Source organism: Canis lupus, chromosome 7 (genome assembly GCF_048164855.1).
Source record: "Canis lupus baileyi chromosome 7, mCanLup2.hap1, whole genome shotgun sequence".
Taxonomy (NCBI): Eukaryota; Metazoa; Chordata; class Mammalia; order Carnivora; family Canidae; genus Canis; species Canis lupus.
The window spans coordinates 211,040-237,720 of record NC_132844.1 but is presented as its reverse complement, the minus strand read 5'-3'; the positions used below and the strand labels follow the sequence as shown (position 1 = coordinate 237,720).

Here is a 26,681-nt window from a genome sequence, read left to right as displayed (position 1 = left end):
CTCGTCCTGGTACTCGGCCCTTGGGAACCAGCTGCCATCGTCCCGCTCTCTGTCCCCCACAACTGTTGAGTCCGAAGGCGACGGACTCTTCCGAGCTGATGGGACGTAGCCTGCAAACAAGCGGATGAGTAGTGCTGCGCTAAGACGAAGGGCGCTGCCAGGTGATGCAAAGGGCCTCCGGGGTGCTCGATCCCAAATGAGGCTTTGCTCCAGTCCTTTAAAAAAAATAAGGCCCAGAAAGGAGGTGGCCGGCTCTGAGGCCCCCGGGCCCCCCACCCACGCTGAGCTACATGCCCTGCGATAGCCCAGGGAGCCTGGGACGGCCACCCTGGCCCCCGTGGGCTCCCCGGCGAGGACCCAGCCCGTGCTCCTGGGCCGGCAGGGGAGCCAGCAGAGCTGCTTCCCATCCACCCGGGAAACCGGGCAAAGATGTTAAAAATAGACAGAGGCCATTTCTGTCCTCGGGGAGCGAGCTCGGGTCTGCTCCAGGGAGCGCGGAGTAAATACACCTCTCACTGTCATTCATAATATTTATTTTGGAAAAATATTTTAAAAAGGATTTTCTTCATTAACAAAACAGTAAAAAACTCAAATAACATTTGCACAATATTCCATAAATACATTTATATACAAAAAAATATAGTCACATAGACCCGAAGTGCCTTTGTACATATTTACCAAAATTTAAATTATAAAAAATGAACATCACAAAATACTCAAGCTTTACAGATATCATGAAAAATATTTTTACAAGTCCAAAAAATAACACACATTTTTTTTCCACCTAGAAAAAACACATTTTAGTATCAAAAAGGACGATAAAGGCAGTGTTTGTGATTCTAATTCAAGAAAAGACTGGCTCATAAGAATCCAAAATATACACTTCAGGCAGTGCATGCTTCTTATGTAGTAATTAAGTCCATTCATTTAAATATATATTTTTTTAAAAAGCAACTGTCCATAGTGCAATGGAACGTCCCAGAAGGCAGTGCAACAGGCCCCCCGGACGCCGCCGAGCTGAGCCCGCGCCCCCGGCCGACCTCCGGGGAGAACCCGCTCCGTCCAGTCGGTTCTCAGCAGCAGTCCGTGGGTCTCCCTTCCTCTTTCAAGCAGCATCCACTGGGGCATATATCCTTGGAATTTTATTTATTTTTAAGAGAAACGGGATTTTTGCCATATCACTTCCATTTCACACCTGCAGGGCCCACAAGACAGAGGAGGTTAGTCCCGCGGCCCCGCAGGTCCCACCCGCGCCCAGGCCCGAGACCCGCCGCACCGACCTCAGTGGCTATGACACACTCGTCTTTCTCCTCCGATATGACGTACACCGACTGGTACTTGGTGTCTTTCGAAGTGGAATACACCGAGTCTGGCCTTTTCCTATCGGAGGCGTCTCCGCTACAAGGGAAGCACGAGAGAGAGCGGGTGAAACCAGCTCCGCACGGGGCCCGGCTGCCCGCCCGCAGCACCCCTCCCGGCCCCGGCACGCACCCCCTGAGCGGCGGGGCGCTCTTCTCCTCCCCGGCGGGGCCCTGGGGCTGGCACTTGGTGTCAGGCTTGCTGTGAGCGTCCCTGGCGGGGGCGGCGGCGGCAGCAGCGGCGTCGCCCTTGAGGTCCTGCACCAGGTTATAGTCCACTGCGGGGTAGCGGGCCTTGAGGCCGTTCTTGTCGGCCCCGTGGTCCCCGTGGAAGTCCACCTTCTTGTTGGTGTTCTTGATCTGCGTGGCCCCGATGACGCTGACCGAGATGTCCTTCTCGCGCTGGCAGTTGGCCAGGTTGTTCATGGTCTCCGTCTCCCCACGGCACGCCTCGGCCGGGGGCCGGTCCTTCTGCAGCCTGAGCCGCACGCAGACCACGACGGCGGCGCAGCCCAGCAGCAGCATGAGGACGAGCACCACGCCCGCGCAGACGGCCACCCAGGGGAAGGGCCCGGCCTGGCCCTCCACAAACTTCTCGGTGAGATCCACCACCACCGGGCCCGGCGGCGGCTCGGGCAGCAGGAACTGGCAGTTGGGGCCCCCGTAGCCCCGGGCGCACTCGCACAGGTAGCGCCGGTCCCTCTCGTGGCAGGTGGCCCCGTTGTGGCAGGGCGCGTGCTCACACCGGCTGACCGGGGCGCTGCAGTTCCTGCCCGTGTAGCCCGGGGGGCAGGTGCAGGAGTACTCATTCACGCCGTCGCGGCAGGTGCCCCCGTTGGCACACGGGGAGGAGGCGCAGTCGTCCACGTTGTCCTCGCACTGCCTCCCCGAGAAGCCGGCCGGGCAGCGGCACAGGTAAGCGTCACCGAGGGCCACGCACTGGGCACCTGGAACACAGGACACAGGCTGAAGGGTCTGCCGTGCGTGTGCCCCCATGTCCCAGCCCGGAGGCGCGAGGCGGCGGGAGGGTCTGGTCCCGCTTGGCGAACCCCGAGCCAGCCGGCGTCCTCGGGCAGCGGGCCGATGCCTCGGCTGCGTGGCTGCACCCACCTCCACAACACCCACCAGGCCCCCGTGTGCAGGTGAGGCAGTGGAGCCTGAGGCGGACAGCGGCTCCACGGTCAGTGACAAGAGCGGGCTCGGCCACGGAGAGCCACGGCGGGCGGCGGCGTGGGACAGGCCTCGCCCTTCCAGAGCCCAGTCGCTAACCCCCCAGCTACTCTGCCTCTAGAAGCCAACCGCCCAGGTTCCTGGGCTCCGCGCACAGAAGCCCCGGGGGGCCGCCCCCGGCCGCACGCGTGGAGGGCAGGGCGACAGCGACGTGCCCGCGCCCCGGCCGCCCGCCAGGCCCGCCCGCCCTCCGCCCCCACCCGCCCGGGCCGGCTCCGCACGCAGACGCGGCTTTGCTGAGCGAGCGGCGAGCCGGGCTTCCCTCCGCAACCAGCGGCCGGGCTGCCACGGGCCCGACTCAGGCACCCGAGGTGCTGCATGACCTTGACAAGTCATCTCACCTCTCGGCCTCAGGCTTTCCCCGCAGAACGTGAGAATCCACACTCCTGCCTGCCTTCCTTGCTCCCTGAGCATTTCCAGACTCAAGGTAACTGTGGAGAGTTTCTGACTGCTTAGTTGAAAGGCTCCATAACGGAGGGTAGCTTGCAAAATGATGCGCTTGCTTTGAAATTAAACGCACGTGCTTTCTAATGCGTTATCATCAGTGTTGACCGCTTGACAAAGTCTCAGAGCGGCTGGGGCTGCCCTCCTACCATTAGAACAGGGTGAAGACCGGCAGGAATCCACCTTCTTCTCACAGTTAAAGCCGGAGAAGCCCACAGGGCAGCGGCAGGTGTACCCTCCCTCGGGGTTGTCCGAGCACCGTCCCCCGTTGAAGCAGGGGCCGTCCGCACATGCCATGGCGCTTAGCTCGCAGATTCGGCCGTAGAAGCCGGGTGGGCAGGTGCAAGAGTAGCCGTTCTCCAGATCCTGTGTCGCGGAGGAGACAGAGCTGTCACACGCCGCCCCGAGGACCCCGCGCGCTCCGGCCCAACGCACGGCCCCGCTCGAGGGAGCACCCGCCGCGGCCGGACTCACCGTGCAGCTGCCTCCGTTCCTGCAGGGGCTGGTGCCACACTCGTCGATCTCCGTCTCGCAGTTGGCCCCCGAGTACCCGGGCCGGCAGGAGCAGGTGTAGCTTCCCTGCCCGGTGTTGGTACAGGTGGCCCCATTCCTGCAGGGCCTGTGGTGGGTGCAGTAGTTCAGGTCTGCGAGGGGCAGAGACAGGAGGGGGCCCGGGGAGGCCCGGGTCAGGCTCAGAGAGCCCGCACCTTCCCCACAGGAGAGCCAGGGAAGCCCGGGGCTCTGGAAGGCGATGGGGGCTCACCCTGGTTGCAGAAGAGGCCCCCCCAGCCCTCCTGACAGTTGCACTGCCAGGGCTGCTGGCAGGTGCCGTGGAGACAGCCGGGGTAGCGGATACACTGGTCACAGTACCGGCTCTGCCAACCCACCCTGCACCTAGGAGGACAGCAGGACGGTCAGGTGGGCGCCGGCGTCCCCGGGCTCACGGTCACACAGCAGCCACCCTGGAAACGCCGCCTTCCCGCAGCATCAGCACCGCTGGCTCTCGGGGGGCCGGGGGGGGGGGGGAACCACGGGACTCTCCGCGGGGGCTCTGCAACCACCCGAGCCTCAGGCCTGCCCTCTGCTACGAGGGCTGCCGGGACAGCATTTCCAGACTCCCCGGTGGTCCTAACAGGCCGAGGAGCCGCAGAGTCGCTGGACTGGACTCACTCCCTATGTCACCTCCTTGCAAACTGCTGTCTCTACGTTCCCGTGACCGCGGAGGAGCTCGGATGCCTGACAGCCCGGGATGCTACCGTTCCTCGGTGTTTACCGAGGAGGAGAACCACCCGCAGGCCACCTCCGGCCCCTCGGTCCGTCACCGCACCAGGGTGTTTCGAACAATCACCTAGAGCCACTTTACAGGTAGACCAGCGGGAAAGGACGACCAGCAGAGGAAACAGGCACTTCTGCAAACTTACTTGCACTCCCCTGGCTTGTCACAAAACCCGTGCTGCTCGTCGCACCCCGGCAGGCAGATTGCTGCAAGGAGAGAGGACACACCGTGTCACGCCCCACCCCGTGCCTCCCCAACGGCGGGGGCCGCGGCCACACGCGCTGGGGACGGAAGCCGCGCAGCTCCACGGGCAGGCCCGCCTGAGGGCGTCTCCGTCCGGGGGAGCCTGAGCTCCTGCCCAGCGGCTGCGGACCTCACGCGGCCCCGGGACGAGCATTCTGCTTAACACAGTGGCTCCAGGACAAAAGAGCACGGAAGCCCCCACCCCCACCCCATCCCCTTTTCTTCTGAGAGGGTCAGAAGTCCTTCCCCCTCCTCCTCCCCCACTTCCCAATTCTATGCACAAAGCTCCACCTCTTAATACCCAGAAAGTGTGTGTGTAGATAAGGGTGGACAGCTGGTATGCAGAGTACCAGGGCAAGACAGCTGCTCTATTGTCTCTGCTCCCCCGGCAGCTGCCCCAGTGCAACAATACCGCCTCCCCCGCCCCTCGCCCCCCACCCGGCGTGTACACACACACACATGCACGCACACGCGCGCGCACGCAGACACACACACACACACACACACACACACACACACGCGAGTGCGCGCGCCCTTCCACCAATGGGAGTCGGCGTGCGTTCCTGCCGCCTATCCCCGGAGAGATCTAATCGACGGCACGCGCTAGCTGGGGGCGGGGAGAGACTCCAGTGTTTGAATAAGAAGAAAAAAGTTTAAGTTTATGGCTACCCCGCGGCGAAGCCCAGGAAGGAGGGAAGCGGGGCTGCAAGGCTGCAAGGCCGCAGGTCGGGGCGCGGGGAGGGAGGGCCGGCTTCCTTCCCGGGTTAGGGAACTCAGCAGCGAGCTGCTCGCAAGTCCGTCCGACCCCGAGCCAGCTCAGGCCCAGGCGGGGCTCAAAACAATGAGGCTGGCTGTGAGGACCCGCCTGGCCCCAGGCGCCATCCACACCGAGGCACCGCGCCCCCAGGCCAAGAGGGGCCTCCGCAGAGGGCCTGGAGGTTCACCTGCCCCAGGGCAGGGCAGGGAACAAGCTGGAGGTTTCCGGGGAGCTCCGGACCGCTCCACCCCTGGCAACAGGGAAACCCGACACCTGGGTGAAAGAGGCCTGCAAACCAGAACCAGGCCCAGGACCCGGTGGAGACCTCACGGGCCTCCCGCTGCCTACAGCCTGGCTTCCTGCAACCCCCGCAGCCACCGGGCCTGCCTGGAGCCCCCCGAAGCAGGGGCAGGCGGGCCTACTCGGTTCTTGTGAAGGCATTTCTGCCCCAGGCGAGGCGCTGCGCGAGCACCTCCCCACACAGCCCTTGCAGACACAGTCTCTCCTGTCCACAGGCCCCACGACCGAATGTGCCCTTAACGTTGTGTGTGCAGCACGCAGAACGTGTGCAAACGCCTCGCTCTGCAAACAGGCCAAGCACCCCAACCCCACAGAGAAAACTGAAGCTCTTTTCCAATGAGACACTTGACAGCAAGAACCGGTTGAAAGCATGGCCACCCCCCCACACTCTTCCCTGTGATCCTCCCTTCCTTCCTCCCCTCCCTCTCCCTCAGGCTCACTTCCTGACCCCTGGCCCTGTCTCCCAAATCCTCCCTGATTAAGAAAGGCAGCTTCCCATAGCGGAAGTTACAACGTCTGCATTGACCCCAGCCCTGCCACCGGCTAGCTGTGAGGTCCTGGCAAGTTTCTCCAGCTCTCTGGCCTCAGTCTCCCCACCAGGGCTTCACCCCGGTGCTCGAGCCCCAGGATGCCACCGGCTCAGAGCACGCCCCCAGGCCCTGGGAGCTCTGGCCTGGACGACGGATCGATCGAGGGGGAAGCAGAACTCACGTTCAGTGCAATACTGGCCTTTCCAGCCAGGGTTGCAGACCTTCTCCCCTCTCTCCCCGCAGGTGAAGTGGCCAAAGGCGTCGTCTCGGGGGCGACAGAAGACGGAGCAGCCCTCCCCGTAGTAATGCTCATCACACACGAAGCGGTAGGAATACTTGAGGTCGGTTCGGCCGCTGCTGTGCAGGTCCTGAGACCACTCCTCACCCACGGTCAGGTGCCTCTGCGTGGCCAGGCGGCTGATGAGTCTTTCTGGGTTTTCTGTGGGAAGAGGATGCTCCCGTGGGTCCTGAGCAAGAACCCAGAGGCCTGGGGCGCGAGGTGGGGGGCTGGAACCGATGCGTCATACGAGGGGAGGAGGCCAAAGAGCCTCCATCCTGAGCCTCACGCGCGAGTTTGCAGAGTGAAAGGCGTCGGAGCTCGTTTCTGGGGGACTTACGAAATCAAATATGTACCAACAGGAATGCGTTTTACTCGGTTTGGGAGTTTGGGGTTTGTTTTTACCTGTTGTGAGGTCATCGGGAGAATCTGTGTGGAGAGCTTCAATGATCAGAGAAAAGGTGCCCTGGAAGAAAGAGGAGGAGACACAGGAGTAAGCAGAAATGTTAAAAACCTAAAATGAGCCACTGGGGACGGAGGACCAAGGGAGTGACGGCCTCCCTGCAGATCTGCGTGCACAGGGCGGCGGGCGAGGGCCTGTTTTCACTTTCCTTAAGGAAATGGAAAAGGTTTTCAAAGAGTGGTTTCCTGACTGTTTTTTCAGCCTGTTAGCACAGGATATCAGGTCGAAAGAAAGAAAAGAACAGAAAGAAAAGGAAAGGAAAGGACAGAAGGTCGTGCAGGAGTCAGTGGCTAGGGGGTTGTCATCAGTCTGGGGTGGGCCGGGGGGCTACACCCAGGGGGCTGGAGGGTGATACCCAGGGGCCATGGGCTACATCCAGGGGGCTACACCCATGGCTACACCCAGGGGGCCGGGGGCTACACACAGGGGCTGGGGCTACACCCAGGGTGCTGTGGTCGCTACATCCAGGGGGCTGGGGGCTATACCCAGGGTGCCGGGTCGCTACACGCAGGGGGGGCGGGGGGGGGAGGCTACACCCAGGGGGCCAGGGCCTACACGCGGGGGGGGGCTACACCCAGGGGTCGGGGCTACACCCGGTGAGGCGCGGGGGGCAGGGACCGGGAGCTGTCCCGGAGGGGCTCCTCCCCCCCGCCCGGGCCGCAGGTGCCGCAGGTGCGGCGCTCACCGGCCAGGTGAAGCCGAAGGGGAAGCGGATGGGGTTGGTGAAGGCGGGGTCTGCGCCCGCGCCGTCGGGCAGGCTGAAGGAGTCGACGCCCAGCACGGGCGTGACGGCGCTGCCGTAGGTGCAGGGCGGCTCGGGGGACACGCTGGCCTGGTAGTGCTTGAGGCACACGCGGAAGAAGGTCCTGCAGGCGCACGGCGGCGGCCCCGCGCCCCCGCGGCAGCAGTTGCGGTTCCCCAGCAGCCCCTTCTTGTTGACGAACTCCTGCAGCTTGAGCTCGAACACCCCGGAGCTGCAGGCCTGCGGGCGGGCGGGGCGCGTGAGGGCGCGTGAGGGCGCGTGAGGGCGCGCGGGGGCCTGACAGCCGCGCCCCCGCCCCGTGCGCCCCCCGCCCCGTGCGCCCCCCGCCCCGTGCGCCCCCCGCCCCGTGCGCCCCCCGCCCGCGCTCACCTGGCACAGCAGGGCCGACAGCACGGCCAGGGCGAGGGCGCAGCGACCCATGGCGGCCGTGCGCCCCGCGCGGGCTGGGTCGGGCGGGCCGGGGCCGGGCGCGCGGACCCCCGGGAGCTCCCGTGCCGCGGAGGCTGCGGGGTCGGAGCCGCCCAGCGCGGGGGACGCGCTCTCCGGGATGCGCGGGCGAGGAGGCGGGGGGCGGTGCCGCGGCAACTTTCGGTTTTCCTCCTCCTCCTTCCACTCCGCCGGTAGGTGAGGGTCCTCTGCTTCCTGGTTTGGACCCGAGCTTCTTTGAACGAAAATAAAAACACAGCACGGGGCGGGGAGGCGTCCCGGTGTTCAGCGTGACTCCCGGCGCGCCGCCGAGGCTTCCTGCGGCCCGGGGCGAGCGGCGGCTGGAGGTCCCGCGGGCGAGGCGGCGGCCCCGGGGCCCCGCGGAGCGCGCCCTGCGGCCCGGCCCGGCTCACTCGGCGGCGCCGGCTGCGCCCCGCACTCGGGTCCCCTGCGCCCCCGCGGACGCGCGCGTCTTCCCGGGGAGCCCAGCCGGTGCCATCCACGCCCGCGGCGCGGGGTCCGAGCGCGGGTCCGAGCGCGGGGCGGCGGGCGGCGGGCGGCGGGGAGGCGCTGCGCCACGGCGGCGCGTCGGTGCGCGCTGGGCCGGCCGCGTCCGCGGGTGCGCGCCGAGGTCTGCGCTCCCGGCGCCGGCCGCCCTTATATCCCGCCGGCCGCCCGCATGGCTAATGAGATGCAAATGCGCAGCCCCCCAATCTGGCGAGCGCTGTCACAAAGGAGCCACTTTTCCAAACCCTCCTCTCAATGGATCGCCAAATGGTCAGTGAGCTGTAAAATGTGCAACCTCCTCCCCGCCCCCACCGCTCCGCGCCCGGCCCTCCCGCCCCCGCCCCGCCCCGCCCCCGCCCCCGCCCCCGCCCCGCACCACACAAAACGCGCTCATTTACATTCCTGCGAAACGCTCGCCGCGAGGACCGGCTCCGCTCCCGAGGCGGGGGCCGCCGCCCGGGCCCTGGCCGTGCCGCCGGGCAGGCTCGCCGAGGCGCCGGGGACACGCGGGGGCGCGCGGGGGCGCGCGGGGGCGGCGCCGCTCCTCCCGCCCCGCCGGGGGCCGCGCGCCGGGAGCGGCCCGGGGACGTGTCCGGGGCCGCGCCGTCCCCGCCGGCCCCCCGCGCGCCCGCGTCCCGGGGCGGGGGGCCGCGGGGTCGCGCCCTCTCCGGGGCGGCCGTGCCGCGGGGGCGCGGCGGGGGGCGCGCGCCGCGGCAGTTTCGGGAAGTTTGGGGAGGTCTGGCCGGGGCCGGCGCCCGTGCGCCCGGGAGCGCAGAGCCGCGGCGGGGCCGGCCGGGGAGGGGCGCGGCGCCCCCGGGACCCCCGCGTCCGCGCGCCCGCGTGTCCCTGCGCCGGCCGGAGGCCGCGGGGCGCGGGCGGGGCCTGGGGGGCGCCCCCCACCGCCGGCGGGGAGACCCTGGCGCCCCAACCCGGGCCGCCCGCCCCACCCCGCGCGCGCGCCCTTCCCGGAGCAGGTCTGGGCCACCGCCACCTCTCCCGGGCGCCCAGCCCTGTCTCCTGGGCATTCCCCCCTCCGCCGGGTAAAAAGTGAGTTTGGTGTGTGTCGCTCGCGTGGCTGTCATTAAGGCACTCTGTTATTGTGCAGGCCTGAATCAGTGGCTCTTTGTGCGCTCAGCTGTATGGTAATGCAGACCGCACCTGCTCCCCGCACAATGCCGAGAGAAAGAGCTCCCCTCCGCGCGCGCCGCGGCCTCTGCAACAATGTCCGGCACATGTTCCAAAGGCCCTCCGGCCCGGCCCCCCCGGCCCGAAATCTTTACACAACCATCACCTTATTAGGTTTTTACACGTCCGTCAGACACTAGAACTTTTGTTTTCATTTTTTTAAAGGGAAATGAGTTTATTGGGAGGGCCGAGGACACACGTATCACACAATGAGTTATCCAAATTGCTCTCATGCTTCCGAGCTCCGCGCAGGAGTGAGGTGGGGCGCAGAGCCCTACTCCGGCATCCCGCTCGGTGCCTGTGCCTGTGCCTGTGCCGGGCACACTCCACGGTCTCGTCCCTGCCCGGGTGCTCCTGCTCAGCCTCCGCGGCACCTAGGGCAGCAGCTCCATTCTGCTGGGAGGTGTGAATGTTGGAGTCAGTGTGGCTGCTTGGGGCACGGCCGCAGGTGCCTGGCCACAGTGGCCTCGCTGCAGGTGTGCCACGGCCACCTCCTTGGTGGGCACCGCACTGTCCCGGCAGATGTGACTTGCACTGCGGCGGGTGTGGAGGTCAGGGTATCTATGGAGCGATGCCCGGAAGAGGGAGACTACCAAGTGTGGACAGCAATCTAAAAACCGCTTGGTGCGGTCAACCGTGGCCGTCCCTCTGGCTGTTAGGCGGCAAGAACCTTGCTTCTTGGGCTTTCAAATACCTGTAAAGTTTCCGGGCTGACAGATCTGTGCACGTTAGGTTTTCCACCGCCGCCTGCCTCGTAGGGAAGCAAGGGATTGGTGGGAAGTAGCTCGCATGTAAGGGTGAGGTGAGAAAGGCAGGCTCGGACTCCACCAGAACCCCTACTGCTTGGCTGAGAACAAATGGAGACTTCAAAGATACTGCACCCCCGGGACGGTGGCGATCCCAGTGTGGCCGCCCTTTAGGACGGGCTGCATCCCCACAGGGCCGGGGCAGCGTGAATCCTAATTTAATCTTGCCACCTAGTGTCAGCATCCTTTTTTCACTACATCCATGTTTCCTCTGAAAGCTAATTTCTGAGAACTTTGCTCTCTACAGCATAGAAGCTGGTGTGTGTGTGTGTGTGTGTGTGTGTGTGAGTGAGAGAGAGAGGTGGGGGGAGAGAGGGGGTGGGGGGAGGTGAGAGGGTGCCAGGAGCCGGGGAGCCACAAAAGAAGAAAGGAATGTGAGCTCTAAATCCTCTGTGCCTCGGAGACGAGAGTAGATTTCAGTAAGAAATGAAATTTCAGGAACCTTTTAATTAGAAAATGGAAGTGTGAAACAGTCTCATTTGAATGCCTGTTTAGAAAACTGGAAATAAAAAGTTCCACGCGCAAGGGCTTAAACCTTGGGGGAAAAAGACTTGCCCCAAATCTTTAACAAACCCCCCTCAGTATCAAGTATTTGTTAAATTGACGTGGCACAGATTTCTCGATTACAGCGGCAAAGCGGAACTGAAAGGCATCGTAAAATCCATCAGAATCCTGCCCAAAGCGTTCATTCTTTTCCAACTTAATTTATGCCACGCGATTCTGTATTGGGGAAATCAAGCAGAAAGCCCTTTTCTTCTCCTTCCTCCTCCTCCTGTTCTTTCCTCTTTTTTCTTCTTCCTCCTCTCTCCTCCTCCTCCTCCTCCCTCCTCCTCCTCCTCATCTTCTCCTCCTCTCCTCCTCCTCCTTCCCTCTCTCCCTCTCTCCCTCTCCCCCACCTCACGCTGGTCCCTCTCCCCCTCTCCCTTTCAAAGCTGAGCTAACGGGAGACTGTTTAACTTCTGTGTTTCTGTGGGGGCCTGTTGTAGTTTAACTCCTGCACACCAGTAGCTGAGATGAACAAAGGCGAGACTCGAGGTCCAACTATTCATCCTTTCTTTGCACTTTAATTTTCATTGATTGGGAAGACAAGGGGAGCCCTTAGGGATTCAGGCTGAAGGGGGATGACACGCCTTTAGACGCCATCAGCCCCCTAGCCAGCCATCTGCTCCGAACCAAATGGCGTTTTTTCACTCCCTAACTGCATGTCTCTATACTCCCGCAACCAAGCGCTCTGAACCCCCTAAATGCAGGAGGGAGCTTAAGCTAGAGTATGTTAAAAGGCTTGCCTCCACGTTGGCCCTAGCAGCCAGATTCCCTCCTCCCTGCACACCATAAATCCTCACCTTGCTCATTAGGAAAAAGGAGGAAACTTTCTTTTAAATACTTTTTGATTTCTCAGCAAATTTACTGTACAAAGTGAGGCTCATTAGGGCTTAGAAGGTGCCCAATCCATCAGGCGCAGGAGAGGACAGAGAGATTTGCCGCCTGGTGGTGGTGGTTTGTTTTTGCCAGGCACGCTCAGCTCGTAGCAGGAAGAACGCCAGTGGCCCAGGTAGGCTCAGGTTGTGTGATTGGGACCAGGGCCACGACAGCCACAGCTGAGCGCTGTTTACTGGGGACCCTGCCTATCTTCCCCGCCATTTCATTAGGCCACTTGGGAGTTAAAGCTCACAGCCATCAGTTTATAAAATTAAACACCCCAGTCCTCAGTGGTGGTGTGACCAAATACTGCGGTCACCCAAGCCTGTTTCAGTCCCCTTTCGCCCAGAGAAAGGTTCTGTGCCCAAGGTGTGAGTGTGCCCGTGGCGGTGGGTCGAGGGAGGAGGGTCTGGGCAGATTGCAAAACACAATGCCCAGAATAGGCTCCAGACTCCCAGCTAGCCACGGGTTCAGTTTTCTGTGTAAACAAGTCTGGAGACTGGAGTGGTGTTTGTGTTTTCTTAGACCCACTGAATACTGTATACCCAACAGAGAGGTTCCCTTATTGCTGAGAAGAATTAAGGTCCTTGTTCTGAACAACAAAATAAAAAATAAAAAAAAAAAACCTTCCAGGCAGCAAATCTGGTGTTGATCAAACATGCCAGGTTACCTGAAGAACAAGGGGCGGAGGCCGAAACCAGGGCGCCTAGTCAGTACCACGCCCCCACCTGCACATCCTACCTAGCACCCTGCTCCATAAGCCTCACTTGGGAAGCTTATTCTCGGTGCCCAGCAGGGCGATGAGGGCACCGCTGACTGTGCCCCTGGCCCCGGGCCCCTGTGCGAGTGGCTGCCCGCACCTCCCCGGGCAGTTCTGGAATCCTGGAGTGGCTAAGATGGGGGGGCTGGAGCAGCTGGCTGGGAGTCCCCGAGGCCCCTCGGGTGGAACCTCTGTGCCCGGGGTGGCTCCCACAGATGTTCCCGTCTTGGGTGACCGCACCCCGGAGGCGCCCGCAGGCCGCCCCGGCTCTGCAGACTGGTGGAGACCTTGGAGACCTGACGCAGCCATGGTGGGTGTCTAGCGGGGAGACACCTGTGACCCGAGCCAGCCTCCCGCCGCGGGCAAGCGGGCAGAGCCCACACCCAGAGCCGGGGCGCTGGCCTGTGGCCGCAGGGAAGCGACCCCGGGAGGCCCCCCGCGGCCTCTTCCCACCTCCTTGGCCGCGGCGCCCTCACTGGAGCTGGCCCCGGCCGGCGCGGGGCGCGGGGGGCGCGGGGGGCGCGCTCTGGCAGCTTCCCGAGGCCTCCCCTGCAGGCGCAGGCCCCGCCGCCCAGAGCGCACCCGCCGGACGGGCCCGGCCTTCCCGCGGGGCAGGGTCACGGCGTGTCGCGTGACCTTTGTGTCCTAACGGGGGCTGCGGCCGGGCGCGGAAGCGAGGGCTGCCCGGGCCCACGTGGCTGGTTGTCGGGGTGCGGCGCCCGGGGGACACCCCACCTCCGGGGCGGGGGCGGCGGCGGGGGCGGCGGCGGAGGCCGCAGGTCTGCAGCGAGTTGCAAAGGCATGTGCTGATTTGCATGAGAAAGGGCGAGTCGCGTGCTCAGCTGGCGGCCCCGGCGCAGATGACGGGTCCCCACCCCCCGCGCGCGCCCCTCCCCCGGCCGGCCGCGGCCGCCGCGCCCGGACCCGCGGATCATCTGCTCGGCCGCCCCGCGCTCATCTCCATGACAAAGCGCGTGTTTACCTGGCGCGGCACCGGCGGGCGCGCCTTTGTCCGGGATCGGATGACCGCGCAGCTGCTCCGCCGCCGCGCGCCCGCCCCAGCCGCCCCTCGGAGCTCGGCCGCCGCTGAGCGCGCGGGGACCGGGCGGGGCGCAGCGCCCGAGGGCTTCCCGGAGGCGGCGGCGGCGGCGGCGGCGCGCGCGCGGGCCCGGACCTCACGGGGCCCAGGTGGGCGGCGGGGACGCGCCGGGGGCTGGGGGGGGCCCTGCGCGCCCTCGCACCCGGCGGCTCCGTCACCTGCACGAGCGCCCGCACCTGCACGCCGCGGCCCGGGGCTTCGCAGACAATGAGGAGGGAAGAAGAGGCGTCGAGGGGCGCCCCTCGGCCGGCCCCCCCGGACTGCTCTCCAGGACGCGCCCCGCCGGGGGAGGTCTCGGGCACCTGTCGCCGCGTGCCCGGGGCGGCCCGTCGATCACGCGCCGGCGGGGGCGGGGCCGGGGGCTTTGGGCTCCCCCCCCCCAAAACCGAGTCCCCCGGAACCGCGGCCGCGCCCGCCCCACGGAGTCCCCGCCGGACCGCGCAGCCCTGGGCCAGCCGAGGCCTTCGAGGCCGCTGTCCTTCCCCGGCCTCCCACCTCCCCTTTTCTGTGAGCATCTGCCCGGGGAAGAACAGATGTGGGCACCTGCGGTGACAGGCCGCATATGTTCCATCCTATTCACAGGCATTCAGACGTGGCCACAATGAGCAGCCTTTGTGCGCACAGTCACTAAATATATTAATCTGCACTCCCCAGAGCACCGGGCTGTTTAATTTTTCACTAGCAATAACATCTGATCTAATCCTTAAATCGGCTCCCAAAAGCCTGCCCTCCCGCCCTCCCTTTTTTTCTCTCTTTCTCCCCACCCCCTCTCCCGAAAAACGTGTGAAGCTATTCAACCTTCCACCTGTTGCCTGCTGAACTGGGCGTGGGTTCTCGCAACATCTGATGTTGGTTCGGGCAGGGGGCGGGGGGTGGGTGGGAGCCACTGTGTGGGGGACGCTGTTGGGCCACATGGGCATAGCTCGGGCATGTTGATCAGGAGGAAAATAAACACAGAGTGCGGAGTGTGGCTCCCCAAATGTTGTGCAAACAAAGAACGATAATTATTAAACAGCGTCCAACCCAACCCAGCAAACCCACCCTTTCTGTGGAAGCGCCCTTAAAAATGTACATGAAGTCCCCATTTATCTTTTTGTTTATTAAACTCTAGTGGTTATTATAAACACCGGTCAATAGGCCACACAGCCAAAAGGTAACATAAATCTCAGATGTAAGACTTAGATTTTTTAAGCAATTTTGCTGCATGACTCTTTTATCTTAGCGTCCCTTATTCTGTTTTGATTTGTTTTCGGCCACAATGAGTCCTTTAGTGCCATTGTGGGTGTCACAATGCAGGCGGACATCAGGCTGTGAATGAAGACAGAGGCAGTTTAAACAGACCAGGCTCTTTCTTTCCTTCCCGTCCATTGTAATACGAATGGGCCTTCTGCACTCGGCTGCTAGGAGACCGGCTTTGCAAAGCCCTACTCCAGCAAATGGGCTGGAGAGAAAGGGACCCCAATAAACAGCCTAAGTATTGGAGGAAAAAAAGAGGGGACAAATTTAGGCAAATGTCTTTTCACCTTCAAATCAGCACATTTCTTAATTCAAAATGTAAGGCATGCTTTCTTGAGAGCATTCCTTGCTTTTCAACGCTTTCCCCCCTGCACACCATTAAATCATTAGTGGTTCTCCTGTGCCACCTTCCCAGGGCACAGAACGGGGACGGCACTGGCAGGCCATCAAGGTTCGCCTGAAAAATACAGTCTTCGTTTAGGCAAATGGGAACAGGGCCGTGGCTGTGTTTATCAGTCATTGTCACTAATATCTAATGGCTGGAGTGTTTTCAAAATGTACGCTGGTCACCGCTGGAAGGGATGTAGGGGCGTGTTGGTGAGTCTGGATTTTTTTAGGAACAGTCAAAACCTGGTGCTTCCTTTTAATGGTAATTGGAACTGTTCCTGTTTATGTTAGTGGGTTCCTTGAGGCAAGGAATACGGCTGATTGCAGGGCCCGGTGTGAGTGTGTTAGGAATGACCCACCACCACCTTCACTTCTCGGTGGCTCCAGCGAGGTGATAGGGTCACCACTGAGCCAGCCACAGTCAAGGCAAATGGGAAAACCGTGACTGGCTTATGGAAATCCCTGTTCACAGCTGGGGCCACCATCAGACCCACTTGCCCGAAGCACACAGCGGGCGTTTACTCCCTGATTCGTTCACGCACTCACCTGTCTTTGGGGCTGGAGGTCCAAAGTCAAGTTAGACCGGCCTCAGTGAGCAGAAAAGTCTATTATTTTCAGAAAGGGTTTGTATAGGATTCATAGGTCTTCCCTGAATGTTTGACAGAATTCACCGCTGAGGCTACGTGGGTCTGGAATTTTCTTTGTTGGAAGGTTTTCACTTGGACATTCAATTTAACAAATAAATATATGACTTAATAAATAGGGTTACTCAGATTTTCTATGTCTTCTCCAGTCAGCCCCGGTAATTTCTTTGGCTCAAGGAATCTGTCCGCGTCCTCTACCGTTGCTCGTTGCTCGGACAGTCTCCGGTTAACCCTCGAGCGTAAGTAAATCTGTGGTGGCACCTTCCGTCCAGGCTGGGTGATCTCTGCCTTTATTGTGGTCAATATGGCTACAGGCTCATCAGCTTCTTTGATCTTTTGTCTCACTGATTTTCTTTGCTGATCTCGGCAGAAAATCAGGGCAGTCACTGGGCTTGTTTTCCTTCCTTCAGGAACCTCCATCCTCCACTTCCTGCTGTCCACTGTCTGAAAATAGTCATTGCAAGTATTTTGTCTAGTTTTCTAGTTGTTTAAAGTGGAAGGACAAGTTCTGTAGGAATTACCCCTTCATGGGCAGGAGCTGAAACAGGATACTTCCAGCAGCAAGTAACAGGAAATCCGAATTCAGCCCTCTTGCCCACAAGGCAGGGACGTCATCCGAGTCGGGAGGTGGAGCAGCCCCGTTAGTAGGTTCTGGCTCAACCACGTTGTCCAGGCACCAGGTGCCCCGTCCTTCTGCTCCACTGTCCCCACACTGGTGGCTGAGACGTTGGGCTAGCGCCCTTCCACGACGGCATGGGGGCTGCCAGGCCCCGGAGTCGCCCCTAACCCCACGGCGGCCAGTGCAGGAAGAGGCACGTTCTCTTCCTATGGCCATTTGGTGTCTGCAGTAAACCCTCAGGTAGTATTTAGGGTGATCAACCACGCGGAGGTCAGCGTGTCGTTAGGGTTGTGGCTTTTTTCTTTCCCAATTTTTGGGTGGTGAACTCTTATTCAAATGGAACTGCACCAACCCATGTGGTCGTTGCATTCGAAGAAATTACAAATAGAATTAAAAGTAACTTCAAATAAATTTTGAAGGCTGTTTGTTATCAAGACCAAGGGGCCCTAATCCCATCATTCCCATACTCATCTCATGCTCCATGTTTCTTCTCTTTCTCACAGTTGATGTGAATGAAGTCTTTCTCTTCAACGTTTTACTCTCCCCCCTTCACTCCCTTCTCTGTATGTTCAGTTTTTTTTCTTCCTTCCCTTCCTGTTTTTCTCTTTTACCTAAATCTGCCCTCCCAGTTTTAGATTCTCCCCCAAACTGTTTTCTTCTTTCTCTTTTCCTCCCTCCCTTCCTTCCTTCCTTCCTTCCTTCCTTCCTTCCTTCCTTCCTTCCTTCCTTCCTTTTCTTTCTTTCTTCTTCTTTTCTTTCCTTCCTTTCTTTCTCTTTCTTTCTTTCTTTCTTTCTTTCTTTCTTTCTTTCTTTCTTTCTTTCTTTCTTTCTTTCTCTTTCTTTCTTCTTTCTTTCCCCTCTTTCTTTCCTTCTTCCATTACGGAGAGGGGCAGGACGGAGAGAGAATCTGGGCACTCAGCACCGAGCCCTACGCGGCTCCATCTCACAGGACCCTGAGAGCAGGACCTGAACCTAAACCAAGAGTTGGGTGCTTACTGACTGCACCCCCAGGCACCTCTGAAGCTGACGTGTGATGTGCACAATAGGGCAATAGGGCCTAGGAAAAGTGTGGTGTCAAGCAGGAGGTGGGGGAAAGGCCGCGAATAGTCCCACACAGCTCCTTCTCTGTACTCCGCTGGTATCTCCGCACGCCTTCTCTTCTAGTGTCCTGGGAAAGAGGCCTGCAGAGGAATCTTTGATTTCTCCTTCCCTTCACTTCGTGCGCTATAGTTGTAAAAAAAATTTTTTAGAGGCTTATAGAATTTAGACAGGTGTGAATTTGGGCAATAATTGTGCCACTTACTACCACTTGTACAGGTTACTTAACTTTTTAAAACTTGAAGTTAAAATTTTTTCCTTTTATCAAAGGAATACAGATTTTAAAATTCAAATGGTATTTCTAGATTTGTAAAAAGAAAAAAAAAAAAAAACAATTGCCCACACCAAACATTCCCACTTTTAATTCCTTCCTCTAACTTAACTCTTAGCTATTTTTTTGAAATTTACTCTCATATTTCTTTTTTTTTTTAATTTTTATTTATTTATGATAGTCACAGAGAGAGAGAGAGGCAGAGACACAGGCAGAGGGAGAAGCAGGCTCCATGCACCGGGAGCCCGACGTGGGATTCGATCCTGGGTCTCCAGGATCGCGCCCTGGGCCAAAGGCAGGCGCCAAACCGCTGCGCCACCCAGGGATCCTCTCATATTTCTTTTTAAAGACTTTATTTATTTGACAGACAGAGAGAGAGAGAGAGAGAGAGAGAGAGAGATGGCAGGAGAAAGCACCAGTGGGGTGGGGACAGGTAGGGGGAGATGGAGAAGCGAACTCCCCACTGAGCAGGGAGCCCAATCCCAGGACCATGGGATTAGGCCCTGAGCTGAAGGTGGATGCTTAACTGACTGAGCCACCCAGGCATCCTTACTCGTCTATTTATTTAAAAAGTCTCTAATGCTATGTCTCTTTTTCACTTGTGTATATTGTCTATGGACGTCCCAGATCCAGCGGATGAAGATTTAGCTCTTTCACTGGATTTCTATGAACTCATAGAAGTTCACCGCCCAGCCCCTTTTTTTTCCAAAAAGTAATTATGGCATCCTTTTATATTAAATTATCATTCCTTATTTACCTTATTAAAATATGTAATTATTCATTGCTGAGGCATATGCTGTGATTACATTTTCTTTTTTGTATAGTTTTTTTGTCTTTACTGGATTCAATAATTGCCTAATTTATTTGCTTATTGACTTTTCAGTGTACCTATTGCTTACCATCACCGAACTCCAAAGATCTTTTAAAATATTCAGACACATCAGGTGTTCCAAGGGCTCACCCTCCTGGCACTGCGTCTCTGGGAGGCCGGCCGCCTGCTCCAACATACACGGTCTCTAGCTAGGACTCTGCTCCTCTCTTCATGTGGGTTCTCCGCTACCCAAGTCCTAAATGTTACTCTTTCTTGACTTCTTAATTTTGAAGAGTATCCCTCAGCAGGTTTCTGAATAAAGTATTTGGGAGATAGTATTTTTAAGTCACATACCTCAATATGTCTTTATTCTATCCTCACACTTAACTAATATTTTGATTGAGATTAGAATTCCATGTTAGAATTATTTTCTTCAGAATTTTGAAGTTAAATCTCCATTGAATTTCAGCTTCCTAAATTCCTTGAGGATTCCTATGCCCTTCTGATTTCCTAAACTTTACATGTGACCTTTTCATTTTTCCCAATGGAAATGTTTAAAGATCTTTTCTTTATCCCTGCTGTCTTGAAATTTCGTGATGTGCCTTGGTGTAGATCATTGCAGGTTCGTTGTGCTGGGAGAACATGTCTCTTAGGTACAGGAAGTTTTCTTGAATTACCTCTTGAGGAATTTCCTCTTCATTTTCTCTGTTCCTTTTCCTGTAATTGCCATTTTTCACATGTCAAATTTTTTCCCCAGATTTTATTTTTTCAAAGATTTTATTTACTTATTCATGAGAGACACAGAGAGAGAGGCAGAGACACAGGCAGAGTGAGAAGCAGGCTCCATGCAGGGAGCCCGACGCGGGACTCGATCCCAAGACCCCCCGGGGTCATGCCCTGGGCTGAAGACAGCGCTAAACCGCTGAGCCCCTCAGGTGTCCCCATGTCAAACTTTAATCTTCTAATTTTCTTGTTTTCTCTTTCTCCACTTCTTATTCTTTTTGTTCTAATATATGAGAGATATCAGATTTATATTCTAACTTTAAATATTGTAAATTTATCATTTCTTGTATAATTTTCAAGGGCTCTTCTGTTTGGGATGTTCTTTCATATACTCCTCTGTGTCTCTTTCATGGATCTATTATCTTCAGAGACTGCAGACAATAATGTTTCTTGTATTTTTCTTCTTCCTACTTTGTTTTCTCCTTTTTTTCTGTCTGTCTTTCTCAGATGCCTGTTGACCCTTGGTCATATGTGTACATTTAGGAAGGAGGCAGAGAAGCTTATTAGAAGCTCTATGAGGTGGATAAGACTGCCAAGCGGTGGGCCTTGCAGGAGCGCCCAGTGAGGGCTTTTGTTGGCCGCTGCCCCCTGCGTCCTGTCTGGCTCTGCACATGGAGAGGAGTCCCTGCTTGCCCTCTGCACCCCCTCAAATCCGACCCCGTCCCTTTCTGGGGTGCACCTCTGCCTGCAAGACCTTTCTCTTCCAGTTCTGAGATCCCACTTCCTTCCAGCTGTTTACATGTTAGCTCCTAGCTGCCTTCTTCATCCACATTACAGACCTTCACTGTCTCACTTGTTTCCTAGTATTAAATGTTGGTTTTCCTTCCCTGCCGCAATGTGTGCTCCTTGACTAGAGACTGTACCTCCTTCTTGGTGTGCCACCCAACCAGTAGCGGGTGCTGAGCACTGTTCATTTTACCTTTTTTTTTTTTTTTAAGATTTATTTATTTATTCATGATAGACATAGAGAGAGAGAGAGGCAGAGACACAGGAGGGAGAAGCAGGCTCCATGCAGGGAGCCCGACGTGGGATTCCATCCCGGGTCTCCGGGATCGCGCCCTGGGCCAAAGGCAGGCGCTAAACCACTGAGCCACCCAGGGATCCCCTCATTTTACCTTTTTTGAGAAAAGATCAACAGGAGAGGAAAGCTTTGTAGGCTGAGTGGAGAGACTCCTTCCGAAACTTCGTACGCGGATGTGCTGTCACTTCGGCTGGGTAATGGTTCTTGATGGCTTGATCTGTCCTGTTCTGTAAGGGATTCTGACGGGAACAGCGTTGGGTCGGTTCCCTTCAACGGAAGCCTCTGGGTCCGCAGGGCTTGCAGCAGCTCTGCTGAGATAGGCTACGTGGGGCAGGTCCTGAGATGCAGCTTAGATAAATTGGCATCATTAATAATTTTAGTTTGTCAGTGATTTACTTAAAAATAAGTTAGATTGGTTTAAAGGCTATTCTCCTGCCATCATACCTGGCTACCAAGACAGTGTCTCCACTGTAGGTAGAGCAAAGGGTGGCCCCCAGCTCGGGGAGGGGCTGCTGACATCGGGGCCTAAGGGTGCGTGTCCCGAGCGTGAGCCTTCCTGGTCTTATTATTATTATTTTTTAAGATTTTATTTATTTATTCATGAGACACAGAGAGAGAGAGAGAGGCAGAGACACAGGCCGAGGGAGAAGCAGGCCCATGCAGGGAGCCCGATGCTGACCCGGGGTCACGCCCTGAGCCCCCGGGCGCCCCCTTGCTGGTCCTAAGGTGGTCGCAGAGGTCAGGGCGGCGCGTGCAGGCAGGTGACCTGCTCGCCGGGCACTCGGGGCTGCAGGGCACCGGCCGGGCCCCCCTCCGCGCCCCCTGCGTCCGCAGGGCTGCAGCCCGAGCGCTCGGCGGTGCAGCCCGGGAGGCGGAGGGCGACACGCCCGGCCGGGGAGCAGGCCCAGGGGAGGCCGGGGGCGGGGGGGCTCGCACCAGAAGAGCCGCGGGCGCCGGGGGCTCCGGGGGCTCCGGGGGCTCCGGGGGCGCGGGGGCTCCGGGGGGCGGGCCCGGGCAGCCGGCCTCCAGCCGCCCGCCAGCAGGCAGCGCTGCCCCGCCGACGCCCGCGGGAGGCCCCGGGCCCGCGCGACCCCGACCTCGGAAGCACGCGCTGTTGCCGAGGCAACGGGCGCGGCGCCTGCGCAGCTCGCTGCCCCGCCCCCCGCGCAGGCCCCGCCCCCGCGGGGGCGGTCCCGCGAGCGGAAGCTGCCGGGCGGAAGCGGAAGTGCGCGGCGGGCTGCGGCTGGCCGAGGGCGGAGCGGCGCGTCCGTGGCTGTGCTGGCGCATCTCTAGGTAGGCCTGCGCCGCCCGCCCGGCTCCGCGACCCCGGGGCGCGCCGCGCTGTCCCTCCCGCCCCTTCCGCCCCTGTCCTCGCCTCGCTCCCCGGCCGCCCGGCCCCCCGCGGCGGCGCCCTCCCCTCCCCCGCCCCTCCCCCTCCGGGGCCGCGCCCCGGGCTGCCCCGCCGCGCAGCTGACCTCTGACCCCTGCGCCCGCGGCTCCGGCTCCGGCTTGGGCGCCTCCCCCCAGCCTCCCCTGGGCTTTCCTGAGAGAGGACGGGTTCGCTGGCGGCGTTGAGCTTGGACCAGGCGACGGTGGGGAGGGGGGAGTCGGCGTGCACGAGGGGCCCGAGCGGAATTGCAGAGAGGTGAGAGGTGAAGGCTGGAGGGGGGGAGGGGAGAGGCGGGGGGAGGGGGAGTCGGGGTGCAGGAGGGGCCTGAGCGGAATTGCAGAGAGGTGAGAGGTGAAGGCTGGAGGTGGGGGACGGGAGAGGCGCGGGGAGGGGGGAGTCGGGGTGCAGGAGGGGCCTGAGCGGAATTGCAGAGAGGTGAGAAGTGAAGGCTGGAGGGGGGAGGGGAGAGGCGGGGGGAGGGGGGAGTCGGTGTGCAGGAGGGGCCTGAGCGGAATTGCAGAGAGGTGAGAGGTGAAGGCTGGAGGGGGGGGAGGGGAGAGGCGGGGGGAGGGGGAGGCGGGGTGCAGGAGGGGCCTGAGCGGAATTGCAGAGAGGTGAAGGCTGGAGGTGGGGGAGGGGAGAGGCAGGGGGAGGGGGGAGTCGGGGTGCAGGAGGGGCCTGAGCGGAATTGCAGAGAGGTGAGAGGTGAAGGCTGGAGGTGGGGGAGGGGAGAGGCAGGGGGAGGGGGGAGTCGGTGTGTAGGAGGGGCCTGAGCGGAATTGCAGAGAGGTGAGAGGTGAAGGCTGGAGGTGGGGGGAGGGGAGAGGCGGGGAGGGGGGAGTCGGGGTGCAGGTGGAGGCTTGGGTGCAGTTGTAGAGAGGCCCCTCGTTCCTGTGGGGTGTGGGGGGAGCTGGGAGAAGACATTGCTTGGAGATAGGACATGGCAGGAACCGTGGGGAATTTGGGAACAGGGTGATGTGGTCGGATCTCAGGGTTAGGGCCCATCTGGGGGGATGACGAGTGCTGAAGCTGTGGGTCAGGATAGTGGGGCTTTTGCAGTCGCGTGGGAAGAGGTTTTGGAGCTGAATACCTGGAAATGGTAGTGGAGAGAACTTGGGGGGAGTTTGATGGGAAAGACACAGGGGTCTGGAATTGGGAGGGTGGGAGATGCTTGGGAAGCGGCCTCGCCTGCAGCTGCATCCCACGGGGCAGCCTGCTGTTTGGTCTTTGCTCTCTGCCCGCCTCTGATCCGTGACCTGTCTCCTGGCACCCCTGCCACCCCAGGCTCCCCGACCTTGTCATTCCTGCGCTGTCACAACTCCACCTGTGCTGGGCCAGTGCTGGCGAGACGCGCTGACAGCACGGCAGCTGGCCAAGCCCGTCCAGGCCCCTCGCGAGGCCTCTCCGTACAGACTTTCTGGACCGTCTGACAGCTCACTCCTCCGTGTAGCCTCCACAGACACGCGGAGCTCTCTAATCGTCTTGCCCCGTGTTTTCTCCTCTGCAGACTGACAGGACTGCAGTAGGTGACACCTGAGCTCCTACCCTGTCCCTGAACTTCACTCTGAGCGTCATTTATGGGGTAGATTGACCATAAAGCTAACGAAGATCAGGCGTTGGGGTCCCTCCCTCTCCGGCCCCTTGCAGGGCCCTGGGAGAGACCTCAGGTCTGATGCGGAGGATTTTGTATTCTTCCTAAGGGCGTGGGTTGGAGGCCCCCCAGCTCGGACCACCTTTCCATCTTGACTCGTGTCCTTTGTGTGTGTGCTTGTGGTCAAGGCTCGGAGAGAAAGCCGGCGTGAGTGGGGCCGACCCCGTTCCCACTTAGCCTGGCTTTACTTCGCCCTCTGAGAGCATTTGGGGGGACCTTTGCCACAGGCGTGTATTGATTTATCCCACTGCTGGGCTGGAAAAAGTTAACGGTGAGAAGGAAAGCCTACTTAATTGAGGTCATGAAAGCAACTCCTATCTCCACAGAAGTTAGAGCCGTGCGTAGGAAGAGCATGCTTGCTTTATTAGTCTGAGGACGCGGCAACCCTGATACTGCCAATTACTTTTATGACTCTTTAGAAGTACGAATAACTTTTTACTTTAATTTGCTTTCAGATGTTTGTTTCTTTATAAGATGTTCTTTTGGAAAAATTTTCAGAGACTAAAAACATGTTATTTAAGGTCTAAGTTATTTAGATAAAGTATTTTTGAGGATTTCATAGTAGCAGTTTAAAATCTACCAAACCGAGAGGTAAATCATTATCTACATTTTGCCAGAAAGGGGATCAATGATATACAAAGGGATGAAATGATTTGTCTTCAGACAGTATATCAGAGCCGTTGGCAACCAAAAAAACTAGCTCCTGAGCACCCTTTTCCTTATAAACAGATATTACTCAGTAAGTGGGAACCCACTACTTTTACTGTAGCACGTGGACTTAGTGTGGACTAAGTTACCACACCCTTCGGCCTGCCTGGCTGCAGTGGCTACGTGGGCACGTGAGGTTCCCATCGTGCTTTAGCACATGGTAGTAAGTGATCGGACAGTCATTTGTAATAAAACCACTGCTCACCAGAATTAGAGGAAGTAAGTGTTTTTTGAAACAGCGGAGTTTTCTGGATAGTTTAGTTTTGGGTTTTTGCCCGTTAAGCACCAAAAATCTCCCTCCTCGATAGCAGTCTTTCTACAATATATTACTTCCACGCTTAATAGAACGTGCAGGATGTAGTGTACACATTCTTTAACGATTTCAGGTAAACATTTTAAACATAGTTTGTCATGTTGTGATGTAAACCATAGGACTTGTTGAGGCCTGGACAGCTGTTGCCCTGTTATCCGTTTAGATATTTCGTGTCTTTTGCTATCTCCTGGTCAGCCCTGGGCAGTTCCTACTGCTGTGGGCATACGTGTGCTGGCCTCAGATGGCCTTCCCATATTTTTCTCTATCGTAGATGTAGGAGCTCATTGTTAGTACTGAATAAAAAATAGTCCATAGATGATAAATAAAAGCCCGAAGAAGCCTCTTATGAATGATCTGTGGTAGCTTAACTCATCATGAATGTATGTGGGATTCGGGATAAATGAAGCGTACATTTTTGCAGGCACACATACATCGTTGTCTCCGGTGGGTGACACTGGTTTTCAACTTTGTGCACTTGTCCTTGAAGGGTTCTGTCGAGCTGCCGTGGGTCCCGGGGTGGCCCTTCAATCCTCACGATTCTGGCCGTACTTTTGGGACCAGGAGAACCTTCAGGAAGGCCAGTCTTCCTGGCACTGGAGCCGGCAGGCGGATCACTCAGATGCAGCCGTTAGGTGGGGGTGTGGCCCTAGTGAAAGAGAGGCAGGTGGGGTCCAGTCCCGGCTTTGCTGTCCCTGTGTGACCTCACGCAGGTGCCGAGGGTAGCACACACGCGGGTGCTGCCCGGCGCCAGCTCTCTGGCTTCCCTTGCTGGCGCAGCAGGCATGCCTTCCATGAGTCTGAGCAAGCTCTCATGGCCCATGGGCCCGGAGAGGCTGCCGCGGGGTGTGTGCAGTATGGTGCGTTTTGACACGTGTACACACAGCCAGGCTTTCCTCCCTGACACACTCCGTGCCTTTCACGCCCGCTCTCAGGCGCATGTCTCAGCAGGACTTGGTCTTGGTGGTGGCTGTGTCCACAGCTGCCAGCACAGGGCCTGGAGCATGGAAGACGCTCGAGGAGTATTTACAGAGCAAAAATAGGCATTTTGAACTCTCCCCTTGGGTGGGTGGGTGGCGGCCACAAGAGGGTCCCTGCCTCCCTTGTCTTTGCTATGGGATTAGGTCTCCGCCCCCCTGGGGTTTTCCAGAGTAGTGCTGGCCAAGGTGCAGCCAGGACGAGCCAGGCCCCCCCAGCTGCACCCCCGAGCCGCCGCCCCCTCCAGTCCTGACACCATCCACCCTCCACGCGCAGTCAGGGCACCCTTCAGAGACGGCCGTGCGTGGGGCCTGGGCCCGACACGCTTCCCCGGGGTGAGGTGCATCGCGTGTGCGTGGCCCAGCCCTTCGCTCCTGGCCCTCCTGCAGCTTCCTCTCCTCACCCCTCTTCCCTGCGGCCGCCTTCCTGGCCGGACTGGGAGCTGGGCGGTTGCTCTGTCCCAGCTTGCGGGCGCGAGGAGCCCACTCCGGACGTAAATATGCTGCAGGTTAAAGGCCTTCGCGGAACAGGTGTCAAGCGCCTTCAAAACATCCGTTTACTGATGACGTCGGCACCTCCGCGCCTGAAGGAGCCTTCCTTCCCCGCGAGCCCTGTGCCCCCTCGTGGCCGCCGTCTCTCCGCCCTCCGCTGCGCCCACTCGGGACGCCCGCCGGCTCCTGGATCTGGCTGCACCCCGCGGCCTTGCCTCGGCCACGCTCTGCCCGAGGGGTCCCCGTGGGCTGGGTTCCGAGCTGGGCCCCTGCGAGAGGAGACCTCAGCACTCGGGGATGGTAGCTATAGGCCACACACGTCCTGTTGAAGGAAAAAGGACCGCCGTATGCTTTTGCTCTGACTCGGCAGCTTCCTCTCTGAGATTTGTCCCAAGGAAGAGCTCAGGACGTACTTAGAGATTTATGTACGCAGCTATGAC

The 26,681-nt window shown here is 59.1% G+C and overlaps 2 protein-coding genes and 2 long non-coding RNA genes across 16 annotated transcripts in view; 1 reads left to right on the top strand and 3 right to left on the bottom strand.

The window, feature by feature from the left end:
• Nucleotides 1–516: 516 nt before the first annotated feature.
• Nucleotides 517–8,428, bottom strand: DLL1 (delta like canonical Notch ligand 1). The gene is made up of 11 exons (XM_072831663.1): nt 8,011–8,428; nt 7,564–7,860; nt 6,821–6,881; nt 6,320–6,577; nt 4,454–4,514; nt 3,796–3,926; nt 3,507–3,676; nt 3,182–3,398; nt 1,492–2,305; nt 1,281–1,398; nt 517–1,195 (listed from the first exon to the last, which is right to left on the bottom strand). Exons 1-11 carry the CDS (start codon nt 8,059–8,061, stop codon nt 1,190–1,192), a joined length of 2,184 nt encoding a protein of 727 aa, XP_072687764.1. The 5' UTR covers nt 8,062–8,428; the 3' UTR covers nt 517–1,189.
• A 6,499-nt stretch (nt 8,429–14,927) lies between these two features.
• LOC140636446 (uncharacterized) lies at nt 14,928–21,769 on the bottom strand. Of its 2 annotated transcripts, none has more exons than XR_012033634.1 (3): nt 21,650–21,769; nt 20,808–21,061; nt 14,928–15,313 (listed from the first exon to the last, which is right to left on the bottom strand). It is a non-coding gene; the product is annotated as an uncharacterized lncRNA (long non-coding RNA). The 2 variants fall into 2 exon arrangements; XR_012033633.1 differs by lacking the exon at nt 21,650–21,769 and adding an exon at nt 21,158–21,522.
• Nucleotides 21,770–21,903: 134 nt separating this feature from the next.
• The window catches only part of FAM120B (family with sequence similarity 120 member B), a 90,339-nt gene continuing 85,561 nt past the window's right edge, over nt 21,904–26,681 (top strand). For 4 of the 12 annotated variants that reach the window (XR_012033631.1, XM_072831650.1, XM_072831656.1 and 1 more), the window contains exon 1: nt 21,915–22,006. The gene's annotated coding sequence lies outside the window, so the exon portion shown is untranslated. Of the gene's footprint in view, nt 22,007–22,204; nt 22,359–26,681 lie in introns of those variants that run through there. The other 8 variants (XM_072831662.1, XM_072831660.1, XM_072831655.1 and 5 more) reach the window with 7 other exon arrangements.
• On the bottom strand, nt 24,673–26,380 carry LOC140636445 (uncharacterized). Its single transcript, XR_012033632.1, has 2 exons — nt 26,154–26,380; nt 24,673–25,421 (listed from the first exon to the last, which is right to left on the bottom strand). It is a non-coding gene; the product is annotated as an uncharacterized lncRNA (long non-coding RNA).

Coding starts and splice junctions, on each gene's coding strand:
- DLL1 (XM_072831663.1), bottom strand. CDS start 8,061: ATGGGTCGCTGCGCCCTCGCCCTGGCCGTGCTGTCGGCCCTGCTGTGC. Junction 7,861..8,010: donor TGTCGGCCCTGCTGTGCCAG/GTGAGCGCGGGC, acceptor GCCCGCCCGCAG/GCCTGCAGCTCCGGGGTGTT. Junction 3,399..3,506: donor GGAACGGAGGCAGCTGCACG/GTGAGTCCGGCC, acceptor TCCGCGACACAG/GATCTGGAGAACGGCTACTC.